Source organism: Cetorhinus maximus, chromosome 19 (genome assembly GCF_964194155.1).
Source record: "Cetorhinus maximus chromosome 19, sCetMax3.hap1.1, whole genome shotgun sequence".
In the NCBI taxonomy this organism is placed as follows: Eukaryota; Metazoa; Chordata; class Chondrichthyes; order Lamniformes; family Cetorhinidae; genus Cetorhinus; species Cetorhinus maximus.
The window spans coordinates 5564846-5590428 of NC_135897.1; the positions used below are offsets into that span (position 1 = coordinate 5564846).

The 25583-nt window shown below is 44.9% G+C and overlaps 1 protein-coding gene across 1 annotated transcript in view; it reads left to right on the forward strand.

The window, feature by feature from the left end:
- LOC144693608 (erythroferrone-like) overlaps positions 1-25583 on the forward strand; it is a 96917-nt gene that overhangs the window by 26716 nt on the left and 44618 nt on the right. Inside the window, exon 2 of the mRNA XM_078563421.1 lies at positions 19901-20011. Within this exon, the coding sequence (XP_078419547.1) occupies positions 19901-20011 (111 nt within the window). The remainder of the gene's footprint in view (positions 1-19900; positions 20012-25583) is intronic.

Genomic DNA, 25583 nt, shown 5'->3' on the forward strand with positions numbered 1-25583 from the left:
CCACTGTAATTGGAGAACACACTTTCAGATATTTAAATAACAGTGAACATCAATTAAATTTGGAACAAACATCCGCCAAGTTGAAAACATACGCAGGCCAAGAAATCCAAGCAAAAGGTATCAGCAGAGCACTTGGCCATTATAGAAACCAATCAGCACAGCTATCAGTGATGTGGTAGTAGGTGAAGGGCCAAGCCTTCTTAGGCAAGATTGGTTAAAGGAGATTAAATTAAACTGATTTGAACTCTTCCAGTTGAGAGCAAATGGTCTACCAGATCTGCTTAAAGAGTATGCCACCGTCTTTAAGAGCAAACTGGGAAAAATCCGAGGCCTGCAAGCCAAAATTTACGTGGATCCAGAAACAACCCCTTGCTTCATGAAAACAAGACCAATGCCATATGCCCTGAGAGAGAAGGTTGACGTTGAGCTGAACCAGCCAGAGAGTTTGGGTGTCATAAAAGCAGTCCAGTTCTCAGAACAGGCAGCACCCATAGCCCCTGTCCTTAAACCAGACCAAAGCGTCTGCATTGTGGGGAATATAAACTAACGGTCAACAGAGCAGCCAAACAAAAATTGAAGACCTGTGTGTCAAGATAGCAGGAGGGACAACATATACAAAGCTTGACACGAGTCACACGTATCAGCAATTAGAGCCAGACGATGCCTCCTGGGAATTTGTCACAATTAATATCCACAAAGGGTTGTACCCGCTTGCCGATTGGTGTTTCCTCAGCCTGTGCCATCTTTCAGAGAACAATGGAATATTTACTGCAGGGGACTAGCCCAGGTTGTAGTCTACAAGACAATGTGCTGATAATCGGATTCACTGAAAAGGAACATTTGGCTAACCTAGAGGAAGTTCTAAAATTTTTTTTACAAGCAGGGGTGGGACACAAAAAGGAAAAATGCACGTTTCAAGCAAAGTAAGTAATCTATTTGGGCCACCGGGTAGATTCTCAGAGGTTACACCCAGTAGAAGTGAAGGTTAAAGCAATAAGAAAGGCACCCGCACCCAAGAATGCCTCTGAACTTAAATCATTTTTAGGAATGCTAAATTATTATGGGTGATTTTTACCTAATTTATCTACAGTTCTGGCTAAGAAAGAAGCCAAGTTGGCCTTGGGAGGCACCCCAAAAAAAGGCTTTCATGAAAGTGAAACAGTTGTTACACTCATCCAATCTGTTGGTGCATTTTGACCAGATGAAAGGCTTGTTGCTAACATGCGATGCGTCTCCCTATGGAGTAGGAGCGGTACTATCTCATAGAATGGACAACAGCACAGAACGGCCAATAGGCTATGTATCCAGGACACTTACCACAGCTGAAAAATTATATTCCCAGACTGAAAAAGGTCTGTTTTTGGTGTAAAAAAAATTCACCAATATGTGCATGGCTGGCATTTCATGATTGTTTCAGACCACAAACCATTGTTGGGGGTTTGTTTAGCAAGGAAAAGGCTATATCTCCCATAGCCTCAGGAAGAATACAATAATGGGCCCTAATTTTGGGGGCTTATGAACAAAGCTTTGTATGTAGGCCTGGCATTCACATCGCAAATGCCGATGCCCTGAGTCATCTGCCCTTACAAGAGATTGACAAATACATCCCAGTTCCACAGGAACTCATTTTACTGTTAAATTTTCTAGATTCCTCCCAGTGTCTGCCAGTCGGGACCCAGTCCTATCTCGAGTGCGTGACCAAGTGTTACATGGTTGGTCCCAGGAGCCAGTCTCCGATGAAATGAAACCTTTCTTCAAACAAAGACATGAGATGAGCAGTTGAGATGGCATTCTATTGTGGAGTGCACAGGTAAAAGTTCCTCCAAAGGGAAGGGAGCCACTTTTAGTCAAACTACACAGTGCCCATCCAGGGATCTCCCGAATGAAGACTATAGTGCACAGCTACCTATGGTGGCTGGGGATGGATGGCGATATTGAAAATGTGGGTAAAACACTGTGTGCAATGTTAGCAGCTGCAAAAGTTGCCAGTGGCATCCCCGTTGCAGCCATGGGAGTGGCCTGGTGCGGTTACACATCAACTACATCAGACCCTTCAATGGAACCATGTTTCTATTGATCATAGATGCCTATTCCACATGGTTAAGCATGTATGAGGTGAAGTCATCAACGTCGGGCACAACAATAGAGAAACTACGCCAGAACTTCACCATCCACGGTCTGCCAGAGGTATCCAGTAATGGCACTGCATTCACGAGTACAGAGTTCCAATGATTTATTAGCCTCAATGGTATCACCCATGTGAAGACTGCACCGTACCATCTGTCATCAAATGGACTGGCAGAAAGGGCAGTTCAAACTTTTAGGGTGGGCATGAAGAAGTTAACAGGGGATTAGTTGGAAACCAAGCTTGCACGCTTTCTTTTTCACTACAAGATGACCTCCCAGACAATGACAGGAGCAACACATGCAGAATTGTTGGAGAAGAATCAAGGAAACCAAAAAGCTACGCATGACTTGTATAGTCGTAAGAGACAATTTACTTTTGGAGGAGCAGTATATGTAAAGAATTTCGGTGGAGGACCGAAGTGGTTACCTGGTAAAGTAAGTTCAGTGACTGGACCATTATCATACCACGTGCAAATGGAAGGCCGGATCACCTGTAAGCATGTGGACCATTTAAGAAAAAGGGAGATGTCACAACAAATATTGTACCATCTGTAATCATTACTGAACCAGTGTTTCCTGTTCAACGTGCACAACAAGGACTGACATGTCTGATGTCTCTATCAGAGTGGAAGACACTGAACTGCAGGTGCCCACCGAGGTACCTGATGTTCATGCAGTTCCAGAGAATGTGGTCCTGACAAAGAATCTGAAGTTGTGGAGCTGCGACATTCCACACGAATCAGGAAACCACCTGAAAGACTGAACTTGTAAATTTCGTGACCTGTGTAAATGTTATAATGTCACAAGATAAATATACTTGTAAATACAACATGTATGGCAAAGTTAAAGAGGGAGGAATGTAGTAATTATGGTTTTATCAAATGCTGGACTGTACCTTTAAGAATAGTCCTGTGATGTAAGATCACATGATCTGTGTAAACCAATGTGTTGGCAGGGCGGGCTACCTCCACAGTCAGCATAGAGATAGAGTTGGAGTTGAAAGCACACATGTAGTTGCTGCTGGCTGTACCATAAATAAACCTAATGTTTCCACTTAGAAAGTTGTCTGCAGATCAACTCTTATTACAAAGAGACGACAAGGCCACACTTTAACAGCACTTCAATTAGATCACCGCTTAATCTTCTATACTTAAGGGAAGACAAACTTAGTCCATGCAACTTATCCTCATAATTTAACCCATTTGGCTCTTTTATCATTCTGGTGAATTGTAACAGCACTGTGGGTGTTCCCACAACACATGGACTGTAGCGGTTCAAGCAGGTAGTTCATCATTAGTTTCTCAAGGGTAATTAGGGATGGGCAATAAATGCTGTTCAGCCAGTGACACCCGCATCCCATGAATGAATAAAAAAAATCAGTACTGCATCTCCTCCAAGATCCTTCATGAGATGCAGTTGCCAGGTGCAGTTCAACCGGAGCTTTATTCAGCTGCAGAAACTGTAGTATAACTTCCACATTTAATTATTTTTGTATCTGTTCACTAGTTTTTAGTGACTTCTGTATTTGGACCCTAAATCTCTCTGGCCGCCTAGATTTCCAGCTTTTCGTCATTTCAAAAATATTCTGACTTATCTTTCTTAGGTGTTTCTTCGCTGGATGACCTCACACTTTCACACACTGAACACCGTCTAGCACAGTATTGTCCACTCACTTAATCTATCAATGTCCCTTTGCAACATTTTGCCCCATCTGCATTATTTATACGCTGCCCAATTTAGTGTCATCAGCAAACTTGGACAAATGGCTCTCTATTCCAATGGAGGATGAGGAGATGGGGAACAGAATTGGAATGGTTGTGCTCACTACCATAACGGCAACAGGATATTACCGATGGTTCAGCTGGTTACCCCAGTAAGACCTGAAAAGTTCAGATTCAAACAATATTGATCTCAGGCAAGATAATGGTGAGAGGAATACCTCGGTATCTTGTGTTATGAAATTAAAAATTAGCATCAGCACTAAACAGAAGCAATTTGTTCCCTTTTATCTAATGGGTGCCGTACATGTACAGGAGCAGGTACTGAGACACACATAAACCACACAGTGCTATACAGGAATGAATCATTCCTTTTACCCGCTATACATTTCAGTGTACATTTCGTGTACAGAAGCTGACACTATGACACACACAAACCATGCAGCACCATACAGGAGTGAATTGTTCCCTTTTATCCAGTGTCTTCTATTCCTGTTAATCATACAGAATTTGACATTTCTCAGTCTGCTACAGAAAAGGCAAACACAAAGCCAGCCTCATTAACTTAAAATGCTTACTTTTGGATATACATTGTGGATTATATTCATGGCATTCCAATACATTTCACTTGCTAGAACCTAAGGAACATGTACATTTGTCTTTCTTAAGTTTGCTAGACTTTGGAAAATTGCATCCTAAATATATCTTAGCTCTTTCTGGTATGCCTATAATAATTTTGCCAGTGGCCTAATTTATTACATTTATAAAATGAAATGGAATATTTTACTTTAGACATTTCCATTGGAGGATTACATTGCTGTTATTGTATTCAGTGAATCGGTGCCCCTCGGCACTGGCGCCAGTCTGTTTACCTAACCGCATAGCTCGGATAGCACTGCAGGGGAAAATAAGATTACACTCGTCTGAAGCAAAATAAATTATTCACACATCAGAAAATCAGCAGTTTCCATTAACCCCCTCTAAAGTTGGCAACTTTGGGTTCCAACAATATGTACCCAGGATAGTATTGACATGAATTGACAATGCCAGGCGGAGGTATGGTCCTGGCCTCCTTTTAAGAGATTGGAAAGTCAGATATAATGCATCACAAAGGCAAGATGGAGGGGAGCATCTTGTTCCTTTCACCTTGAGGGGAGGCTAAAGAATAAGCTGCTGATCACATCAATTCCTTGCCCAGATGGACCCCAAAACCAGAGTAGTAGGAGCAGAATTAACTGGTGAGACCTTCACCATTAATTACCCACTAATGTTTGGACTTTTGACAAAGTAGTTAACAAAGAAGCATAGCAGTTATATTTTATAAAACCCAGAGATGTTCAGGTAAATAATCTTAGCCATCTAACGAATATTAGGGGTATGTTGCAAGGGGGATGGAGTATAAAAGTAGGGAAGTCTTGCTATAACTGAACAGGGCACTGGTGAGACCACACCTAGAGCACTGTGTACAGTTTTGGTATCCTTATGTAAGGAGAGATATACTTGCATTGGATGCAGTTCAGCGAAGATTCACTAGGTTGACTCCTGGGATGAAGAGGTTGTCTCATGAGGAAAGTTTGAACAGTTTGGGCCTATACTCATTAGAGTTTGGAAGAATCTTATTAAAACATATAAAATTCTAAGAGGGCTTGATGGGGTAGATACAAGAGGATGGTACCCCTCATGGGGGTGTTTTAGGACTAGAGAGCACAGTTTCAGTATAAGGGGTCTCTCATTTAAAACGTAGATGAAGAGGACTTTCTTCTCTCAGTGCATCATTACCATTTGTAATGATCTACCTGAGGGAGTTGTGGGTCATTGAATGTATTCCAGGCTGAGTTAGACAGGTTTTTGATCTACAAGGGAGTGAAGGATTATGGGGGACAGACAGGAAAGTGGAGTTGAGGCCCCAGTCAGATCAGCCATGATCTTATTGAATGGTGGAGCAGGCTTGAGGGGCCAAATGGCCTACTCTTGCTCCTACTTCTTATATTCTTATGTTTCTTATGATTGGTATCTCATGGGCTGCAAAAATGTTATGCACATTATGCATTTTTCAAGAACACTTGAAAAAGGGGCATTATAGTTTTGGGATTTGTTGCAACATGAAAAGCTTTGATATGAGGATAGTTAAGGCAACAACCCTTGCATCTTTTAAAGTAAAAGCAGATCATGGAAACTGAGAACAGAGCTATGGAAGAAAACAAGGCAGTGGGATTAATTTTGGGTTACTCTGACAAAGAGCCAAAATAGGCACAATAATCATGGCTTCCTCCTGTGTTTAAACCTCTGCTGTTGTATGGTTCTAAGTTCTATGCTTCTCAACACCCCTTTTTCTGAGATTCTATAGGCAGAATTGTCCCAGATTTGCACTAAGTGCGTTAGCGGATGGGTAAAATGACGTTCTAGCTGCTGGCCGCAGTGGTGGCTTTTCATGCCGTATCATCCCAAACCCGCTGCATTAACTATCCATTCCAAGGAAACACGCCGCTTCCATGGCAGGCGGGCTCTCATTCGCTCGCCACACCATCACCTCGCCACTTCAGCACGCCGGGCGCCATATTTAAAGACCAGCTGCGCGCGCACTTCTCAGTGCCTCCAGCCCAGGACTGCTGTACAGAAGACATGGCCCTGAAAGGCAAAAAGACTGCAGCCGCCAGGTTCAATGATGCATCCCTCGAGCATCTTTTGGACGCAGTGGAGGCTCGCCATGATGTCCTCTATCTCCATTCTGGCCACAGGATGGGCAGCGACATCACCAATCCAGATTGGGAGGCAGTGGCAGTGGTGGTCAGCGCCAATGCCCTGCGAAAGAGGACAGCCACCTAGTGCCGCAAGAGGATGAATGATCTCTTTTGTTCCACCAGGTTAAGTCACTCTTCTCATCACTCTCAACTCACACACTCACAAACCCATTACATATCCACAGGGCCCTCACTCACTGCCAGTTCAAAGGACATCACCATTCACTCTCTCACAAAAACCTTCATTGTCCTCATCTCATCCATGGGACCACTCACCACCCACAAAGGCCAGGCATACTTATCACCTGGCCTAGCAGGTGTCCTGCTTACAGTCTCTCCACCTCTATAACATACAGGACAAGCTGGCACACTTCAAGAGGAAGAGGTCGCAGACTGGTGGAGAAATGCCTGAAATCAAAGTCCTCACGGACTTAACAGAGCCATCCAGCTGGCCGGTGAGGATCTGGACCGGTCCTGTGCTGACGGTGAGGTCGGCGCTGCTCTACCAAGTGAGGATCCAGCAGTGCAACATCCATCAGACAACCATGCCGTGAGTGATGTGTCCTGTTTCACAGGTCACTGTCGTGCAAATTATCTCCCCTTGCTTTCACAGGCACATCTTGGAAACAGTTGACAGAGTCCATGACCCAGGGCCTCCAATCAAGCCCCGAAGAAACCTCTGAAGAGGAAGCTGGAGGCACCCTCCCTGAAGTGCCGTCACAGCCTCACTCACACCCTCCACCAGCACAGAGACACACACCTTGGTGGGACCTAGCTTTAGAGTAGCCTCGGGATCACACTGTCTGACCCACAGCAGGTGGAGGCAGGGACTTCCCAGGTCTCCAGCACTCAGAGGACTGCTGGAAGCCAGAAATTTGCTGAGTCTGAGTCAGATGAGGAGCCTCTGGACTCGGTCATGTCACAGTTGCTGGAGCTGCAAAGGCAAACTCGGGAACATCAGGAAGGGATGTCCGCTGCACTCCTCAGATTGTAAGACACAATGGAAGAGTCTATCCGCCTTCACTCTGTGGTGATAATGTTGGCATGCCAACACACCAAGGTCAACACTGGTAGGATGGCTGCCGACATGGAGACCTTGGTCTAGGACATCACTCCTGCACTGCTGCTTGGGCTTAACTCCATCGCTGACGCCAAAGTTGGCCTCCAATAGTGTGTACGCGAGAGTGGTGTGGGCAGCTTGATCTCACTCCAGCTACCTCTTCTCCTCAAGGAGTCAGCTAGGGGCCCTGGGGCACCCATAGGGAGGAGGATCAGCAGGTGTACCTCCTGGGGCCATCCATCCAGGTGACTCTGGGAGTGACCGGCCCATCCGAATCCCCTCTTCCTGAGAGCCCAGCAGCTCCAGCTCCACAGGCCGAGGAGGCTGCCACTGCCACACAGCAGGACCCCGAAAGCAGGCCGGGGCCCTTCAAGTCTTGGCCCTCCCAGAGGACACCCGCCAAAGTCATCACAGACAGAGTGTCACAGTCAGCAGGCTGCCTCCACCGCTGCTGTGGATGTCCAGGGAGCACCAAGATGTAGCGGCAGGGTTAGGGCAGTTAAGAAGATGTAGTTGCATAGCCTGGGCACGCGTGTTATTCACTTGTACATACTATTCACTATTGTCAATAAACTCCCAAGAATGTCTCCCTGCCTATGGCTCCTTGTTCTGATGAGCAGTGTTCGTGTCACTCAGATGTGAAACCTATCTGCACAAGACAAAGGCCTCTTCCCTGTGCTTTGTGCAGCCTTCGGACCAAAATGATGGTCCAGCCTCACACTCCCTGGACACATTGGTGATGCCTGCACCTCGATGGTGCTTGTCATTGCTGCCAGAATGTAGGGCAGGCGTCACAGGGTTCCGTCATTCTCTCTGTGTGCTTTTAGCACCTTTAAGGTGGGGCTGGCCCCCATCTCACCAGCATCTGTGACCAGTGATGCTGTGCTCCTGAAAGGGTCAGGTGTTGAAGGCAGACAAAGGATCAGATGCTTTTAAGGTTTCATAGCTGCGTCTCTATGATATGACCCTGATCACAGAGCACAAGCGAGCTGCCCTCGGCCAGACAGAAGTCAGACATTCTCAGAGGTCATGTGAAGATCTATGGAGTGTCTTCACTGCATGTTGTCATCATCCTCCTGCGATCAAGCAACTATTAGGGCCTCCACAGCGTCTCCATGAGAGGAGCATCATCACAGAGGGTAGGTGCACTGCCATAAGCCAGACTGGAGCCGAACATTTATAGGTGCAATGTGAGGATCTATGGTGTCTGCTCACTGCATGTTATCATCATCATCATCCTCCACAAATCTGGCAGCTATGAGGGCCTCCCGAATGCACCTGCCTCCTCTAGCCAGTGCGAGAGCCTCATCCCCATCGTCGTCACCACCGAGGACCCCCTCACCCTCATCCCTGTCGGTGTCCTCCTCATCAGAGGAGACCTCCAGCTTCTCCATCTCCTCCTCAGTCAGCTCCTCCCCCCGTTGCAGCACCAGGTTGTAAAGGGCATAGCAGACGATGATGATGTGTGACACCCTCTGTGGTCTGTATTGCAGGGCTCCACCAGACCGGTCCAGACACTGGAACCTCATCTTCAGCATCCCAATGGTTTGCTCCACCAAGTTACGAGTTGCAGCATGAGCCTCATTATATCATTGCTCTGCTGCAGTCTGAGGCCGCTGTGGCCTCTGCGGGTAGCCCTTGTGCCTGAGGAGCCACCCCTGCAGCTTCAGTGGACCCTGGAAGACTTCATGGATCTATGACCGACTGAGGATGTCAGCGTCGTGGACACTCCCTGGGAACCATACCCAGACCTGCAGGATGCGTTTCTGGCTGCCGCACACCAGCTGCACATTCAGCAAATGGAAGCCCTTGCGGTTGACATAGTTGACCTCATGTTGCGACAGAGATCTGAGCACCACATGAGTGCAGTCGATGGCACCCTGCACTGTGGGAAACCCGAGATCTGGGCAAATCCAATTACTCTTGCATCCTGGTCCGAGGAGAAATACTCAAAGTTGTGTGCCCTCGCAAAGGTGGCATCTGTGACCTCATGGATGCATTTGTTTGTGGAGGCTTGTGAGATCCCACAGAGGTCACCTGTGGAGCCCTGAAAGGAGCCATTGGTGTAGAAATTGAGTGCTGCGGTTAATTGCACAGTACTCGCGGTGGATGTCCTCCATGTCTCCATGGTGGCAAATCCTGCACTAGCTCACAGATGTGACAGACCAGTTCCCTAGACAAGTGCAGTCTTCGGCAACACTGGCTCTCAGTCATCTGCAGGAATGAAACGCGGTGTCTATAGAGCCTGGGTCTAGCTAGGCGCCAACCAGCAATGGCTCGCTGTGACTCTTCAGCAGTGTGTGCGGAGCTCCATCCGCCCCTCTTCCAGAGGGAGAAGCTTCCAGAGAAGCAGCTCCTCCCTCTGTGCATCCAGGCACCTCAGTCACTCACTTCTTGGTCTTTGCTCTCTGGATGCCACGAGGCATAACAGCAAGTTCAGCAGTTTCCTCCTGCAGGATGAAAGAGAGAGATGCGTGGGTCAGTATGGGTGTACTAAGAACCTGTCTTGGTCAAGTCTGGAGGCCTCTTAATGCATTCCAGAGAGCGGATGGCCACCACTTGGATGGCCAGAGTTTAGTGTGCTGTACGGCTGCCTGAAACCCCACCCACCTCCGCCCCACTCTACCTGACCGATTGGCGGCAGCTTTGCCCATTGGACTGCATGCTGTGCTCTCAGCTCAGACACAGGCATTCTCCTAACCCGCACTGCAAGGCTGCACTGTTAGCTTGAACCATTGGGGAGACTGGTCCAAACTGGGATGATGACATTGCAAGGGGCTGTGAGCACCTCCACCAGTGACTGCTCCATGGCCAACTTTAGCAAGGAGATTGTACAATGTGCCCAGTTGTCCAACTGTTCTGCAGTCCACTAAAACACTCATTAGTTTGCAGTCTGTGCCTGAGGTATGAAAAGCTCTGGAGCACGTGGTGGAACTTTGATGCCTCTGCGTTGCTTGAGTGGGCAGAGAAGCTAGAGGCCCAACTCCAATCGTATCAGTGTGGCTGTGCCTGAACTGTCTCAGCTGCAGAGGAATGGTTACTTTGTACAACTTTATACAAGCAGCCCTAACGTGTGGCCGCTTCTGTTGCCCATCACCCTACCCCACACATGTTTGTGCACTACCTTCAACTCAGGGCAGCCTTTGCCACCCCCTCTCCCACAATGCGCATCAACCTTGAAGTCCAACAGGTGACCTGGTGAGTGCTCCACAACGTTACTGTGCATTTACCTCGGAATGCAGCCCGCCAAGTGCACGTCTTTTATATGCTGCTGTAAAACACGTCGGCGTGCAATCACACTGAGGTGGGCAGACAATCCAGCTGGGGCGGTGACGATTCCAGTGGGCTGGGCTTATAATGATATGCAGGTGTATTACAATGAGGTTCCCGATGTCCGATGGCGGGTAACGTGGCACACCATCAGCGGGCGGAGCGGATGCTCGCAAACTGGTTTCAAGACAAAACCAATTTTTGGCCTTCTCGCCATATTGTCCACTCACACCACTGAACACGCCCGACGCCGGCAGGCATGGACGATTCCACCCTATATTTCTGTGGTTCTACAATGCATAGTTATATGCTTGCGTTGTTCTCTTGGCTCTAGGGCGTATATTTTTGTTGTTCCATGTTATCAGGTGCCACATCAAATGGTATTGCAAAAAATCAAAGCTCATGGTGTAGGGGGTAACATGTCGGCTTGGATAAAAGATTGGCTGGTTAACAGGAAACAGAGAGTGGGCAGAAAAGGGCCTTTTTCAGGTTGGCAAGATGTAACGAATGGTGTGCCACAGGGATCAGTGCTGGGGCTTCAACTGTTTACAATTTACACAAATGACTTGGATGAAGGGACTGAAGGTATGGTTGCTAAATTTTCCGATGACACAAAGATAAGTAGGAAAGTAAGTTGTGAAGAGGACATAAGGAGGCTACAAAGGGATATGGATAGGTTAAGTGAGTGGGCAAAAATCTGGCAAATGGAGTATAATGTGGGAAAATATGAAATTGTCCATTTTGGCAGGAAGAATAAAAAAGAAGCATATTATCTAAATGGTGAGAGATTGCAGAGCTCTGAGATTCAGAGGGATCTGGGTGTTCTAGTGCATGAATCACAAAAGATTAGTAGGAAGGTACAAAAAGTTATTAGGAAAGCTAATAGAATGTTATTGTTTATTGTGAGGGGAATTGAATACAAAAGTAGGGAGGTTATGCTTCAGTTATGTAGGGCATTGGTGAGACCACATCTGGATACTGTGTACAGCATTGGTCTCTTTATTTAAGGAAGAATGTAAATGCATTGGAAGAAGTTCAGAGAATGTGTTCTAGATTAATACCTAGAAAGGCTGAGTGGTCTTATGAAGTAAGGTTAGACAGGCTAATCATGTATCCACTGGAGTTTAGAAGAGAAAGAGGTGACTTGATTGAAACATATAAGATCCTGATGGGTCTTGACAAGGTAGATGTGAAGAGGATGTTTCCTCTTGTGGGAGAATCTAGAACTAGAGGCCATTGTTTAAAACTAAGGGGTCGCCCATTTAAAACAGAGATGAGGAAATATTTTTTTTCTCAGAGGATTTTGAGTCTTTGGAACTCTCTTCCTGAAAAAGCGGTGGAAGCAGAGTCTTTGAAAGTTTTTTAGGCAGAGGTCGACTGATTCTTGATAAGCAAGGGGGTGAAATGTTATAGGGGGTAGGTGGGAATGTGGAGCTGAGGTTACAATCAGATCAACCATGATCTTATTAAATGGCAGGGCAGCCTTGAGGGGCCATGTGGCCTACCCCGATCCTAATTCGCATGTTTGTATGTTCATATATGGGTCTAGGTTCCATGTTCCTGGGTTTCATGTTTCTGTGAGATAATAAGGTTTAACATTAATGGAAACTACATTTCATTGTTAATAAATTTATTCAACATGGTAACTTTCGGGTTTGTGTGGTTCAGTGCATTTACACAATGAACCATTACGTAAGTAGCCACTTTATTGTTATTGCATTCTCTTTACAAGCTGTGATTTCCTGCAGACAGAAAGGATTTTCTTCATTAAATTTTTGTCCCAAAGGCAGTCCTTTGTGCTGGCTGTTTCATCATGGGGGAGGGAGTTATCATAGGCAAGTCTCATCATTTCCTCATCCAACATGCATGTTTACAGACTGTCTAGCAACTTCAGGATGAAGGTTAGGAAAGGAATATTACCCTTCCCTACACTAAGGGTGTGAATGTCAATTGTAGCATCTTTACCATCAGTGAGATTAACTAACTCAGCACTGATCAATCGCAGAATTTGGGATATCTCTTGCCTGTTTGCCTCAGTACCATACTAGGTAATGCATCTACCAACTAAGAGCTCTGCACTCCTTCAATTCTGACCTCTTGTGCATTCCAGTTTCCTTTGCTCCACCATTAGTAGCCATGATTTCATCTGCCTAACTCCTAACTCTGGAATTCCCTCCCTAAACTTCTCCGCCTCTCTCACTCTCTCTCCTCCTTTCAGTCACTCTTTAAAACCTATCTCATTGACAAAGCTTTTGGATCCCTCTCCCAATATCTCCTTCTGTGGCTCAGCACCAAGTTTGTCTGATGGTGCTTCTGTGAAGCGCCTTGGGATGCTAAATGCAGATTGTTGTTGTTGAGCATTTGAAAGGATTTAATGCCACATACGTGAAGCCTTGAAAGAAAGACGCTTGGTCATGTTGCTGGCATGCAGTGGCCACACGCCAGTGTACCATGCCAGGTTAGAATTTAATGAGGGTTTGCAGCCACCATTGCTGACATTAGTGAGTTCACATTCTAAGCTGTGTCATTGACATGAGTTGTTGGGTGGGGGTCTGGTTCTTCTCCCGGCTGGTTACACTTCAGCACTGTCTGTTGCTACAGTTGCCAGCTCTAGATGGATGTATCCCTGGAGGCTTCATCATATGACCTCCTGCCTCTAACTGCTCCAACCCCACACTCCCTCAATTTGTCATCCAATATGTCCACCCTTACAGTGCGCCATTGTCCCAAGCCCATTTGGAAAGGAACAGATGCTTCGTTAGCCAATTGGATGACCTTTGACCCCCCCCCCCCCAGTCAAACAGCCTTATCTTCCCATTGCCAATTAATTTATAACCAATAAGCAAAAGTGTGCAAAGCAAATGAAAAAGAAACATAATTTTTTAAACACTACTTTTCCAGAACCACTTCATCCAATTTAGTATCGTGGGGAGTGGGAGCCTATCCCAACAGGCAATGGTGGGGTACACCCAGGACTGGGCACCATTCCATCACAGGGCACACACTCACACAGACTAAGAGACAATTTACCATAGCCTATCCACCTAACCAGCATGTTTTTGGATGGTGGGAGGAGTACCTGATGGAAACCCACACAGACATGTGGAGAACATGCAAACTCCACACAGACAAACACCTGAGGTCAGGACTCAAACCCAGGTCCCTGGAGCTGTGAGGCAGCAGCGCTAACCACTGCACCATCATGCTGCCATTTTTAAACACCCCTATGATTATTCTCCTGGTTTGTCCGCAGCAATGTCCTGGGGATTAATCTCCAATCCCTGAAGACTCTCAACCAATTACAGAGTGTTGGCAATCCCACCAGGGACCTGAGAAATAGTCACCAGCCCAGTCATCTGGCCAATGTTGCACGAAGAGGCCAAAAACAAGAAAGGAGAAGAAGCGATTTGAATAAGATATGGGCCTAGAAATTGGCTTGTGCCGGCCTGCTGGGGAGGGAGGATGCAGTAGATGAGATTTTCTTGAGTTAACTGAGCCTCATGGACCCTAATATTTACTGAGATGTGCGTTCAGTTTTGGGGAAGACAATAAAGACAGGAAGGCCAAAAGTACAGCTTTCTTGCTTGCCCTGGGGTTAAAACTATAGGGTGTGTTTGATTTTTGTTCCCAGGTTTTCCATTTGATAGCTAGCTTGATTGATTTACTTGGCCAACTGTTGGACAGGGAAGGCTATGACATGTGGCTGAGGCACAGATAGATTTAGCAGAGATAGAGGCAGGGGATGGTGATAATTACAGGGAGTTTCAAAAGCTTTAGTGAAGATTGGGATCAGGGATTGTGGAGGTGGCGATCGGAAGAGATCACAGCAGGGTAAGTGATCGCGGGGGTCTGAGGTCATTGAGGTGGGGGTGAGGGTGGGGTGGGGGTATTGGGGAGGCGGCAGTGCTGATTGAAACACTGCTGCTATTCTTGGCCCACAAGCAGTGCTTTAAATGAATTTATGTTATGGATCCAGCCCTTCTCACTCCCTGTTGGGTTTCTCATGACTTAGGGGAACCCCGGCAACAGTACCTACAAGTAGAAACCTTATTAAAATGGAGGTACATAGCTTCCTTAAAAAGTTTAACAATCAACCCACCTCCCTCGAGTAATTTGATTGTCCTTCCTTCATCCTGCCTCTGTTAAAGCTGGAATTAGGTGGGTTCATGGCAACTTGGGATCAGGGCTGAAATTTTTCAATTTGAAATCTCCCACCCACCCCAAACCGAGTTATGTGGGTTACAATTACCCCCACAGTGGCTGCTCATGATGCAGCAAGAACAGGGGGGTTGGGGAAGTCTGAAATCGTTGATCATCCCACCCAAACACACAGGGAGCCTTGGCTAATTTATGGAGCGCAAAGGTGTGGAAAAAAAGCAAATAGCTTCAGTAGTTCAGCTAATTTGATGGACAAGGAACCAAGTAGAAAAAATACTTAAACGCAACTGTAAATTCAATTGTGGTTACTAAAGATGGCCCAGAGATGACTCATGTAGTAGAGAGGAGTCTGATGGACAAGACATCTCATTCTGGTATGTTGTGGTGAATGAAATATGAAGATGCTGTGATTCCACAGTGCTATAAACACATGAAATACTCTTGCTATTCTTTGAGCCATTAGAACAACTTGTACAATAGAGGAATAAGGTATTCAAATCTGGACCTCAATGACACAAAAAGTTGTGCTTCAGTGAATTCTCAATGACAGCTATTGATGTGGGTCAGAAATAAAAATGGCTTACATGTATATAGTGCCTTTCACAACCTTTGGACATCCCAAAGTATTTTACAGCCAGTGAAGTGCGTATTTGAAGAGTAATCACTGTTGTAAGCTCTTTAAATATGAAAGTCAATTTGCACATAGCAAGATCCCACAAACAGCAATAAGATAACTGCAAGATAACCTGTCTTGGTGATGTTAGTTGAGGGATAAATGCTGTTCAGGATAATGTCCATGTACTTCTTCGAAATAGTGCCATGGTATCATTTCCATCCACCTGAGAGAGCAGACAGGGCCTCAGTTTAACATCACATTGGAAAGACAGCACCTGCAGTAGTGCAATGTGCCTCAGTACAACACAAAGCGTCAGCCAGGATTATGTACTCAAGTCTCTGGAGCATCACTTGAACCTGCAACCTTTTGACTCAGAGGCAAGAATGCTACTAATTGATTCACAGCTGATACAGGGATAGCTGTAGCAAGACAATGTTTGGCCACAATCTTTTGGCAACGCATTGTTGTAAAGTTGTCAATCGCATCCATGATAAGAATGGTCCCTGTTGCAAGTGAATATGAATGGCATGTTTTTAAAGTAAAGAGCTTGCATTTACATAGCACCTTACGCAACTCAAAGCATCTTACACCAATGGATTACTTCTAAAGGGCAGTCGCTGTTGTTATGTTAGAAAATGTGGTGTGTTACCAACATTGGACTTTACAAGACAGGTTATGTTTTGAAATGTCTCCTTTAACTTAAGATGAAACATAATATTCTCAAAAGGGGGCGGTGAGGTCATACAAAACACCTCCACACAGAGTCAGGCCCCATGTGATCTGTGGCCATGGGAGAGAAACTCAAACAAGAACCTACTAAAATCAAATGACAGTTTTGACACCTTGGCACAGCATCTCACAGAAAAAAGGACAGTTGCTTTTTGAGATGCAGAGAGACAGACAAAACAACTACTGCTGCAGGGAGAAGCAATGCAGTTACTACTGTGGGGAAGCAGAAGGATTTTTTTTGTGTTAACAGCCAGGCAGGATGATTGTGAGACCTTGTTTGCTGTTTGAATAGAAGGAGACAGAACTGATGGGATTTTTGGAGATTTGCGGAGTAAAGAGTTGCCGGGGTAGGCCTTGCTGGTGATGGTCAGGTCTGGAAGACTCAGGCTGAGTGGAATGACTTTTGAAGGACACTGGAAGTTTTGACATAGTGCGGCAGGAAGAAATGAGCCTGCTGGAGAGCTGGGGTCAACTTTGGACTTGTTCTTGTAATGCTAAACATCTGTCAGAAGTGCAGTGCTCAGATGTACCTCGATTTCGTTAGTTAGCTAAGGCAAAAGTACTCTTTCTTTAGTTTAGTGTATTAATTGCCTATTAAGTAATGTATCTCAATGTTTGATCTTGTTGATTTTAGTTTGTTTGTTATAGTAAAAAGTCTTAAAACATGAAATCTTGTTCTTTGGTAATTTCTGTCGGTTACTGGGAAATTCATCTCTTTGGAAAAGTTATCACTATCTATGGGGGTCACAACAGGTGGCCAAATTGTGAAATGCAATGTCCCACAATAAAGCAGCCAACCTCTTTTTGGTGTGGTTGACTAAGAAAAGAATGTTGACCCAGTGACCAAGAAAACTCACGTGGTCATTTACTTCCAACTGACAGGTGACTAGCTGACATTATTATTGTTAAGCATAAGAGCCAAAGTATTATTAGTCACTTAACATAATTAGAAAGAATTTGGATTAGGTAATCTCGCTAATTATCTTGTCAAATTCAAAGTTCTAAATAAATGCAGTACTTTCAACAACAATGACCCCCATTTATACAATATCTTTCACAAGATGTCTGGACGGAAAGTGGGGACAGACACTGGGCTGGAGTTGAGGGAAACATACTATTTTTTATATAAAGATATTTGGGGTTGGAGGGGGGTGCGGGCTGCTGGGGGAGGGTGGAAGAGAGAAATTTCACAGTAGACACCTACTTAGAAGGGCGCCTGTTCAGGAGAGAAGAATAACGTATTCAGACTCTTTTGAGTGTAGATGATTTCATTTCATACATAACGGTGATTCTCAAGTTAAGGACTGAAAAAGAGTATTGTATGAAAGCAGTGCTGAAAGTGATATGTGAAAGAGTTAGTGTAAGCAAACATCCAAACTGTTCCAAAAGTGCATGCCAATTTACAAACCCACCCTCGAAGCATCATGCCCATTACTATTTGCAATAGTGAGCTCTTGGCCTTGCCCAAGCAGACATATTTCAGCTGTTTCAGAGTGAGTGGCAAATCCTCACAAGTTCCAACTCTCTCCATTTTCCATAAAGTGTCAGCAATTCCTCTTAATAAATCTCCCTGTGCTTTTTTCTTGCTCTTTCCAAAATGATTTATTACTTTAAAAAAAAAACTAACTGAAATATAAGCAGAAATGAAGAACAATCACAACAATAAAGAGTATGCATTCATAGAGTAAACAAAGCCGTTGTTGAGATTGGCTAAGACAATGTTGCAATGGCTGGGGCAAAGCTGGGATCTTCCATTCCTCCATTCACCTCTTTCCTTATTCAATTTATCCACCTGTGCTCATTAATATTCATGAGCAAACATGACAAGAGTTTCAGGAAGTGTAAACTTTAACAACTGTTTGCTGCTCTAGTAACTATAGCCAATTAGTTTTGAAAATGACGCTTCTCTCAATGGCAATCTTATGAGAAAAATCCTCAATCTTTAAAATCTAAGTGGAGAGGGTCTGGGTGGAACAATGGGTCAGACACTGTCTTTTCACACTCTGGGACTGGGTGGGACAGTGGGTCAGACACTGTCCTTTCGCACTCTGGGACTGGGTGGGACAGTGGGTCAGACACTGTCCTTTCACACTCTGGGACTGGGTGGGACAGTGGGTCAGACACTGTCCTTTCGCACTCTGGGACTGGGTGGGACAGTGGGTCAGACACTGTCCTTTCACACTCTGGAACTGGATGGGACAGTGGGTCAGACACTGTCCTTTCACACTCTGGGACTGGATGGGACAGTGGGTAGGACATTGTCTTTTCACATTCTGAGACTGGATGGGACAGTGGGTCAGACACTGTCCTTTCACACTCTGGGACTGGGTGGGACAGTGGGTCAGACACTGTCCTTTCACACTCTGGGACTGGGTGGGACAGTGGGTCAGACACTGTCCTTTCACACTCTGGGACTGGGTGGGACAGTGGGTCAGACACTGTCCTTTCACACCTGGGTCTGGGTGGGACAGTGGATCAGACACTATCCTTTCACACTCTGGGACTGGGTGGGACAGTGGGTCAGACACTGTCTTTTCACACTCTGGGACTGGATGGGACAGTGGGTAGGATATTGTCTTTTCACATTCTGAGACTGGATGGGACAGTGGGTCAGACACTATCCTTTCACACTCTGGGACTGGGTGGGACAGTGGGTCAGACACTGTCCTTTCACACTCTGGCACTGGGTGGGACAGTGGGTCAGACACTGTCCTTTCACACTCTGGGACTGGATGGGACAGTGGGTCAGACACCGTCCTTTCACACTCTGGGACTGGGTGGGACAGTGGGTCAGACACTGTCCTTTCACTCTCTGGGACTGAGTGGTACAGTGGGTAGGACACTGTCTTTTCACATTCTGAGACTGGATGAGACAGTGGGTAAGATGCCATCTTCTACTGGTATTGCGTAGCACAGTGGGTCAGACTTGGTCTGTTGCCTCCAGGCCCAGGGTCAACTCTACCCTAGATTTATGGAATGAACGTTCACCATCTTTGCTAGTTGTATGGTTCATATGAGGCTTTGTCAGTCCAATTATCCAGCACCAAATTTTCAGTCTTTTCACGTGTACTGGATTGAATTACGGGTACATTATTGGTTGGATCAGGGACAGCATTATCTTTATGTAGCCCATCATTTTTCAGGCCTGAAAACTCTTGATGGATTTCACTCTTCAGCAAACTTGCCAGATGCTGGATGGACCAGCATTGAGGGAGATTTACTCTGCATTTAACCTATGCTGTGCCTGGCCTGATCATGCTTGAATCTGTGTAGTTAACATTGTTCCAGTTTGTAGAATTAATGTATTAAAGAAATAAAACTCAAGTTCTACTGGGAACATTGCCCAATGTTACCTGAATTAGTTCATTCTCAGCTCATTTAAAGATTTCGCAGTCCATGCCAAATAATGACTATGTTCCATAACTCAGTTTCTTTCTCAGGATTTGGATTCCAGCCTTATTTTTCACCTTTTCTCTGGCAGCTACCAGATACACCCGTGGACCCACACGACAGCTGGCTTCTGTTTGTAGAACACTCCGAGAAGGGGGTCAATGACAGGAGGAAGAACAAAGGAAGAGGACGAAAATCACAGGTAATTATTATGTGGCGATGGATGACGTGGGGAATTGACATTGTGCCAGACACAGTTATCAAATAAAAGTTACCGTATGAATAGTATGAATAACTTGTTTGAGTTTTGAAAAATTACAGTTCTGTTGGCAATTTAATATGAACTGAACATAGAATGTTAACAAAAGAGTATCACCATCAAAGTGGGTGGCTTGACTGGCATGTGAGGGAAGGAGGTCTCATTTGTTAGTCCGAGAAATCTGGTTGCTTTAGAAGGGTAACGTCACAGCAGAACATATGAGTGGATGCTATTGATTAGGATGAGCCTAAACATGTTCAAAGGAGAAATCTGATGTGTCAGGCAACGCCAGACTCAACCAACAAGAATAACTTGCACCCCAATGTCTGTGCATCTGCACCCACTGAATTTGTGTATCAGCACTCCTAGCCTTATATATCCATACCCTGGATCTGCATATCTTCATTCCTGCATTTGTGTATGCACGAATGTCCAAATTAGGATCAGGAGTAGGTCACTCAGCCCCTTGAACCTGCTCCACCATTCAATAAGATCATGGCAGATCTGATTGTAACCTCAACCCCACATTCCCACCTAAACCTGATAACCTTTTGCCCCTTGCTTATCAAAATCTATCTCGCTCTGCCTTAAAAATATTCAGAGACTCTGCTTCCACTGCCTTTTGAGGAAGAGAGTTCCAAAGACTCAGCCCTCTGAGAGAAAAAACTCCTTGGGCGAAATTTTACGGCAGTGGGATTTTATGTTCCCGTCGCAGTCAATGGGGTTTAGAATGTCTCGCCGCATTTCATGGCCCCGTCCCTGCCGAAACAGGGCCATAAAATTCTGCCCCTCATCTCTGTCTTAAATGAGCGACCCCTTATTTTTAAACAGTGACTTCTAGTTCTAGATTCTCTCACAAGAGGAAACACCCTCTCCACATCCACCCTGTCAAGACCCCTCAGGATCTTATATGTTTCAATCGAGTCGCCTCTTACTCTTCTAAACTCCAGCAGATACAAGACTAGCCTGCCCCACCTTTCCTCATAAGATAGCTCTCCCATTCCAGGCAATAGTCTAGAAAACCTTCTCTGAATTGCTTCTGACACATTTATATCCTGCCTTAAATAAGGAGATCACTAGTGTACACAGAACTCCAGGTGTGGTCTCACCAGTGCCCTGTATAACTGAAGCATAACCTCTCTATTTTTTTATTCAATTCCCCTCATAATAAATGATAACATTCTATTAGCTTTCCTAATTAATCGCTATACCTGCATACTAACCTTTTGCGATTCATGCACCGGGACACCCAGGTCCCTCTGCATCTCAGAGCTCTGCAATCTCTCACCATTTAGATAATATGTTTCTTTTTATTCTTCCTACCAAAATGGACAATTTCACATTTTCGAACATTATACTCCATTTGCCAGATCTTTGCCCACTCACATAACCTATCTACATCCCTTTGCAGCCTCCTTAAGTCCTCTTCACAACTTACTTTACTGCCTATCCTTGCCTCATCGGCAAATTTAGCAATCATCCAAGTAATCTACATAAATTGTAAGAAATTGAGGCTCCAGCACTGATCTTGCCAACCAGAAAATGACCCATATATGCCTATTCTCTGTTTCCTGTTAGCTAGCCAATCTTCTATCCATACTAACATGTTATCCCTACACCATGAGCTTCCATTTTATGCAATAACCTTTGATGTGGCACTTTATCAAATATCTTCTGGAAATGTATCTGATGACCTGCACTGGTAAAGTGCTTTTAACATAAAAGTAATGCCTCAAGGTGCTTCACACATTGAAAGTCAGCACCAAACCATGGGGCAGAAACTAGGCAGTGTTCCCAAGATTCTGATCAGGAAGATGGATCTTGGGATGGCTTTTAAAAGTGGAGGGTGAAATGGAAAGACAGTTTATGGAATGAGTATCAGTGGAGCCAGAGCAGCTGAGGAATCTGCCCCTCAATGATGGAGCAAAAGGAAATACACCAAAGGCCAAAGCTGGAGGAATCAAGTGTAGAGGGGGTTGGGGGCATTTGTTTAAACATCTTTTAAAAGTCCGATCACTTGATCCCAGTTTGTGTCCTGTGAGGGACTATTGAATTCCTTACCCGTGAGGCTACAACCTCAGCTGTAGGATGAGCCATACCAAAATTCTGCTGCCTTTGTCTTAATGTGCACAACGTCCCATTCCCCATCACCCCTGTGCTCACTGACCTACTATGGCTCCCAGTCAAGCACTGTCCTATGAAACTACAAAGGCATGAGGTGTGAGTTGGCTAAGATAGATTGGGGAACTTCATTAAAAGACAAGATGGTGAATAGACAATTGCTAATATTTAAGAAATGCATGTATGCATTGCAACAGTTATACATTCCTTTCTGGTGCAAAAACACAACAGGAAAAACGGTCCAACCATGGCTAACAAAAGAAATGAAGGATATATTAGATCCAAAGAGGAGTCATATAAAATTGCTAGAAAAAGTAGCAAGCCTGAGGATTGGGAGCAGTTTACAATTCAGCAAAGGAGGACCAAGAGATTGGTTAAGAGGGGAAAATACAGTATGAGAGTAAACTTACAAGGAACATAAAAGCCGATTGTAAAAGCTTCTATAAGTATGTAAAAAGCAAAAGATTAGTGAAGTCAAATGTAGGTCCCTCACAGTCTGGAACAGGAGAATTTATAATAGAAAAAAAGGAAATGGCAGAGCAATTAAACAACTACTTTAGTTCTGTCTTCACGGAGGAAGAGACAAATAACTTTCTAGAAATAATAGGGGACCAAGGGTCAAGTGAGAAGGAGGAATTGAAGGAAACTAGTATTACCAAAACAATAGCACTGGAGAAATGAATGGAAGTGAAAGCTGATAAATCCCCAGGGTAATAAAAGAGGCGGCCGTGTAAATAGTGGATGTGTTGGTCATTATCTTCCAAAATTCTGTAGATTCTGGAACAGTCCCGGCAGATTGAAGGGTGGCAAATGTAACCCACTATTTAAAAATGTTGGGAGGGAGAAAACAGCAAATTAGAGACCGGTTAGCCTAACCTTAGTAATAAGGAAAATGCTAGAGTCTATTATAAAAGATGTGATAACAGAATACTTAGAAAATATAAACAGGATTAGACAAAGTCAACATGGATTTATGAAAGGGAAATCATGTTTGACAAACCTACTGGAGTTTTTTGAGGACGTGACTAGCAGAATAGGTAAGGGAGAACCAGTGGATGTGGTGTATTTGGATTTTCAGAAAGCTTTTGCTAAAGTCCCACATAAGAGGTTAGTGTGTAAAATTAAAGCACATGGGATTGGGGGTAATATATTGGCATGGATTGAGAATTGGTTAGTAGACAAGAAACAGAGAATAGGAATAAATGGGTCTTTTTTGGAGTGGCAAGTGGTGACTAGTGGTGACCACAGGGATCAGTGCTTGGGCCCCAGCTATTCACAATATATATCAACGATTTGGATGAGGGAACCAAATGTAATATTTCCAAGTTTGCTGACAACATGAAACTTGGTAGGAATGTGAGCAGTGAGGAGGATGTTAAGAGGCTTCAAGGTGATTTAGACAGGCTGAGTGAGGGGACAAATACATGGCAAATGCAATATAACATGGATAAGTGTGAAGCTATTCACTTCAATAGGAAAACAGAATGGCGGAGTATTATTTAAATGGTGATAGGTTGGGAAATGTTGACATACAAAGGGACCTGGGTGTCCTTGTACATCAATCACTAAAAGCAAGCATGCAGGTGCAGCAAGCAGTTAAGAAGGCAAATGGTATGTTGGCCATCATTGCATTGAGTACAGGAGCAAGGATGTCTTACTGCAGCTGTATAGAGCCTTGGTAAGACCACATCTGGAGGATTGTGTGCAGTTATAGAGTCATAGAGGTCTACAGAACAGAAAAATGCCCTTTGGCCCATTGAGTCTGCGCCAGTCAAACAGTTACCTAACTATTCTAATCCCATTTTCCAGCACCAGGCCCATAGCCTTGTATGCCATGGCATCGCAATTGCACATCCAAATACTTCTTAAATGTTATGAGGGCTTCTGCCTCTACCACCTTTTCAGGCAGTGAATTCCAGATTCCCAACACCCTCTGGGTGATAAAATTCTTCCTCACATCCCCTCTAAATCTCCTGCCCCTTACCTTAAACCTATGCCCCCTGGTTATTGGTCCTTCCACCAAGGACAAAATTTCCTTCCTTCTACCCTATCTATGCCCCCCATAAGCTTATTCACCTCAATCATGTCCCCCCTCAATCTCCTCTGCTCCAGGGAAAATAACCCTTCTATCCAATCTCTCCTCATAACTAAAACTCTCCAGCCCAGGCAACATCCTGGTAAATCTCCTCTGCACACTGTCTAGTGCAATCACATCCTTCCTATAATGCGGATTCCAGAACTGCATGCAATACTCTAGCTGTAGCCTAACCAGCGTTTTATACAGTTCCAGCATCTCCCTGCTCTTATATTCTATGCCATGGCAAATAAAGGTAAGTATCCTATATGCCTTCTTAACCACCTTATCTACCTGTCCCGCTACCTTACGGGACCAGTGGACATGCACACCAAGGTCCCTCCCAGGGTCCTACCATTCATCGTGTATTCCATGCCTTGTTTGTCCTGCCCAAGTGTTTCACCTCACACTTATCCGGATTAAATTCCATTTGCCACTGATAAGCCCATCTGACCAACCCGTCTATATCCTCCTGTAATCTAAGGCTATCCTCCTCACTATTTACCACCCCACCAAATTTCGTATTATCCACAAACTTGCTGATTAACCCTCCTACATTCAAGTCAAAATCGTTTATATATACCACAAACAGCAACGGACCCAACACCGATCCCTGTGGAACCCCACTGGACACAGGCATCCAGTCACAAAAACGCCCCTCAACCATCACCCTCTGCTTCCTGCCACTCAGCCCATTCTGGATCCAATTTGACAAATTGCCTTGGATCCCATGGGCTCTTACCTTCGTTATCAGTCTCCCATGTGGGACCTTATCAAAAGCCTTGCAGAAGTCCAAGTAGACTACGTCAAATGCATTGCCCTCATCTACACACCTGGTCACCTCTTCGAAAAATTCAGTCAAATTGGTCAGACATGACCTCCCCTTAACAAAACCACGCTGACTGTCCTTGATTAATCCCTGCATCTCCAAGTGTAGATTCATTCTGACCCTCAGAATTGCTTCCAATTGTTTCCCCACCACTGAGGTTAGACTGACTGGACTATAGTTTCCTGATTTATCCTTTCTTCCCTTCTTGAATAACGATACCACATTAGCTGTCCTCCAGTCCTCTGGCACCTCTCCTGTGGCCAGAGAGGTATTGATAATTATTGCCAGCGCCCCTGCTATCTCCTCCTTTGCGTCACTCAACAGCCTGGGATACATTTCATCCATGTCTGGAGATTTATCTACTTTTAAGCCTGCCAGACTACTTAGAACCTCCTCCCTTTCTATGCTAATTTCTTTAATTATATCACAGTCATTCTGCCTGATTTCCATACCCACATCTTCCCTTTCACTTGTGAACACCGACACAAAGT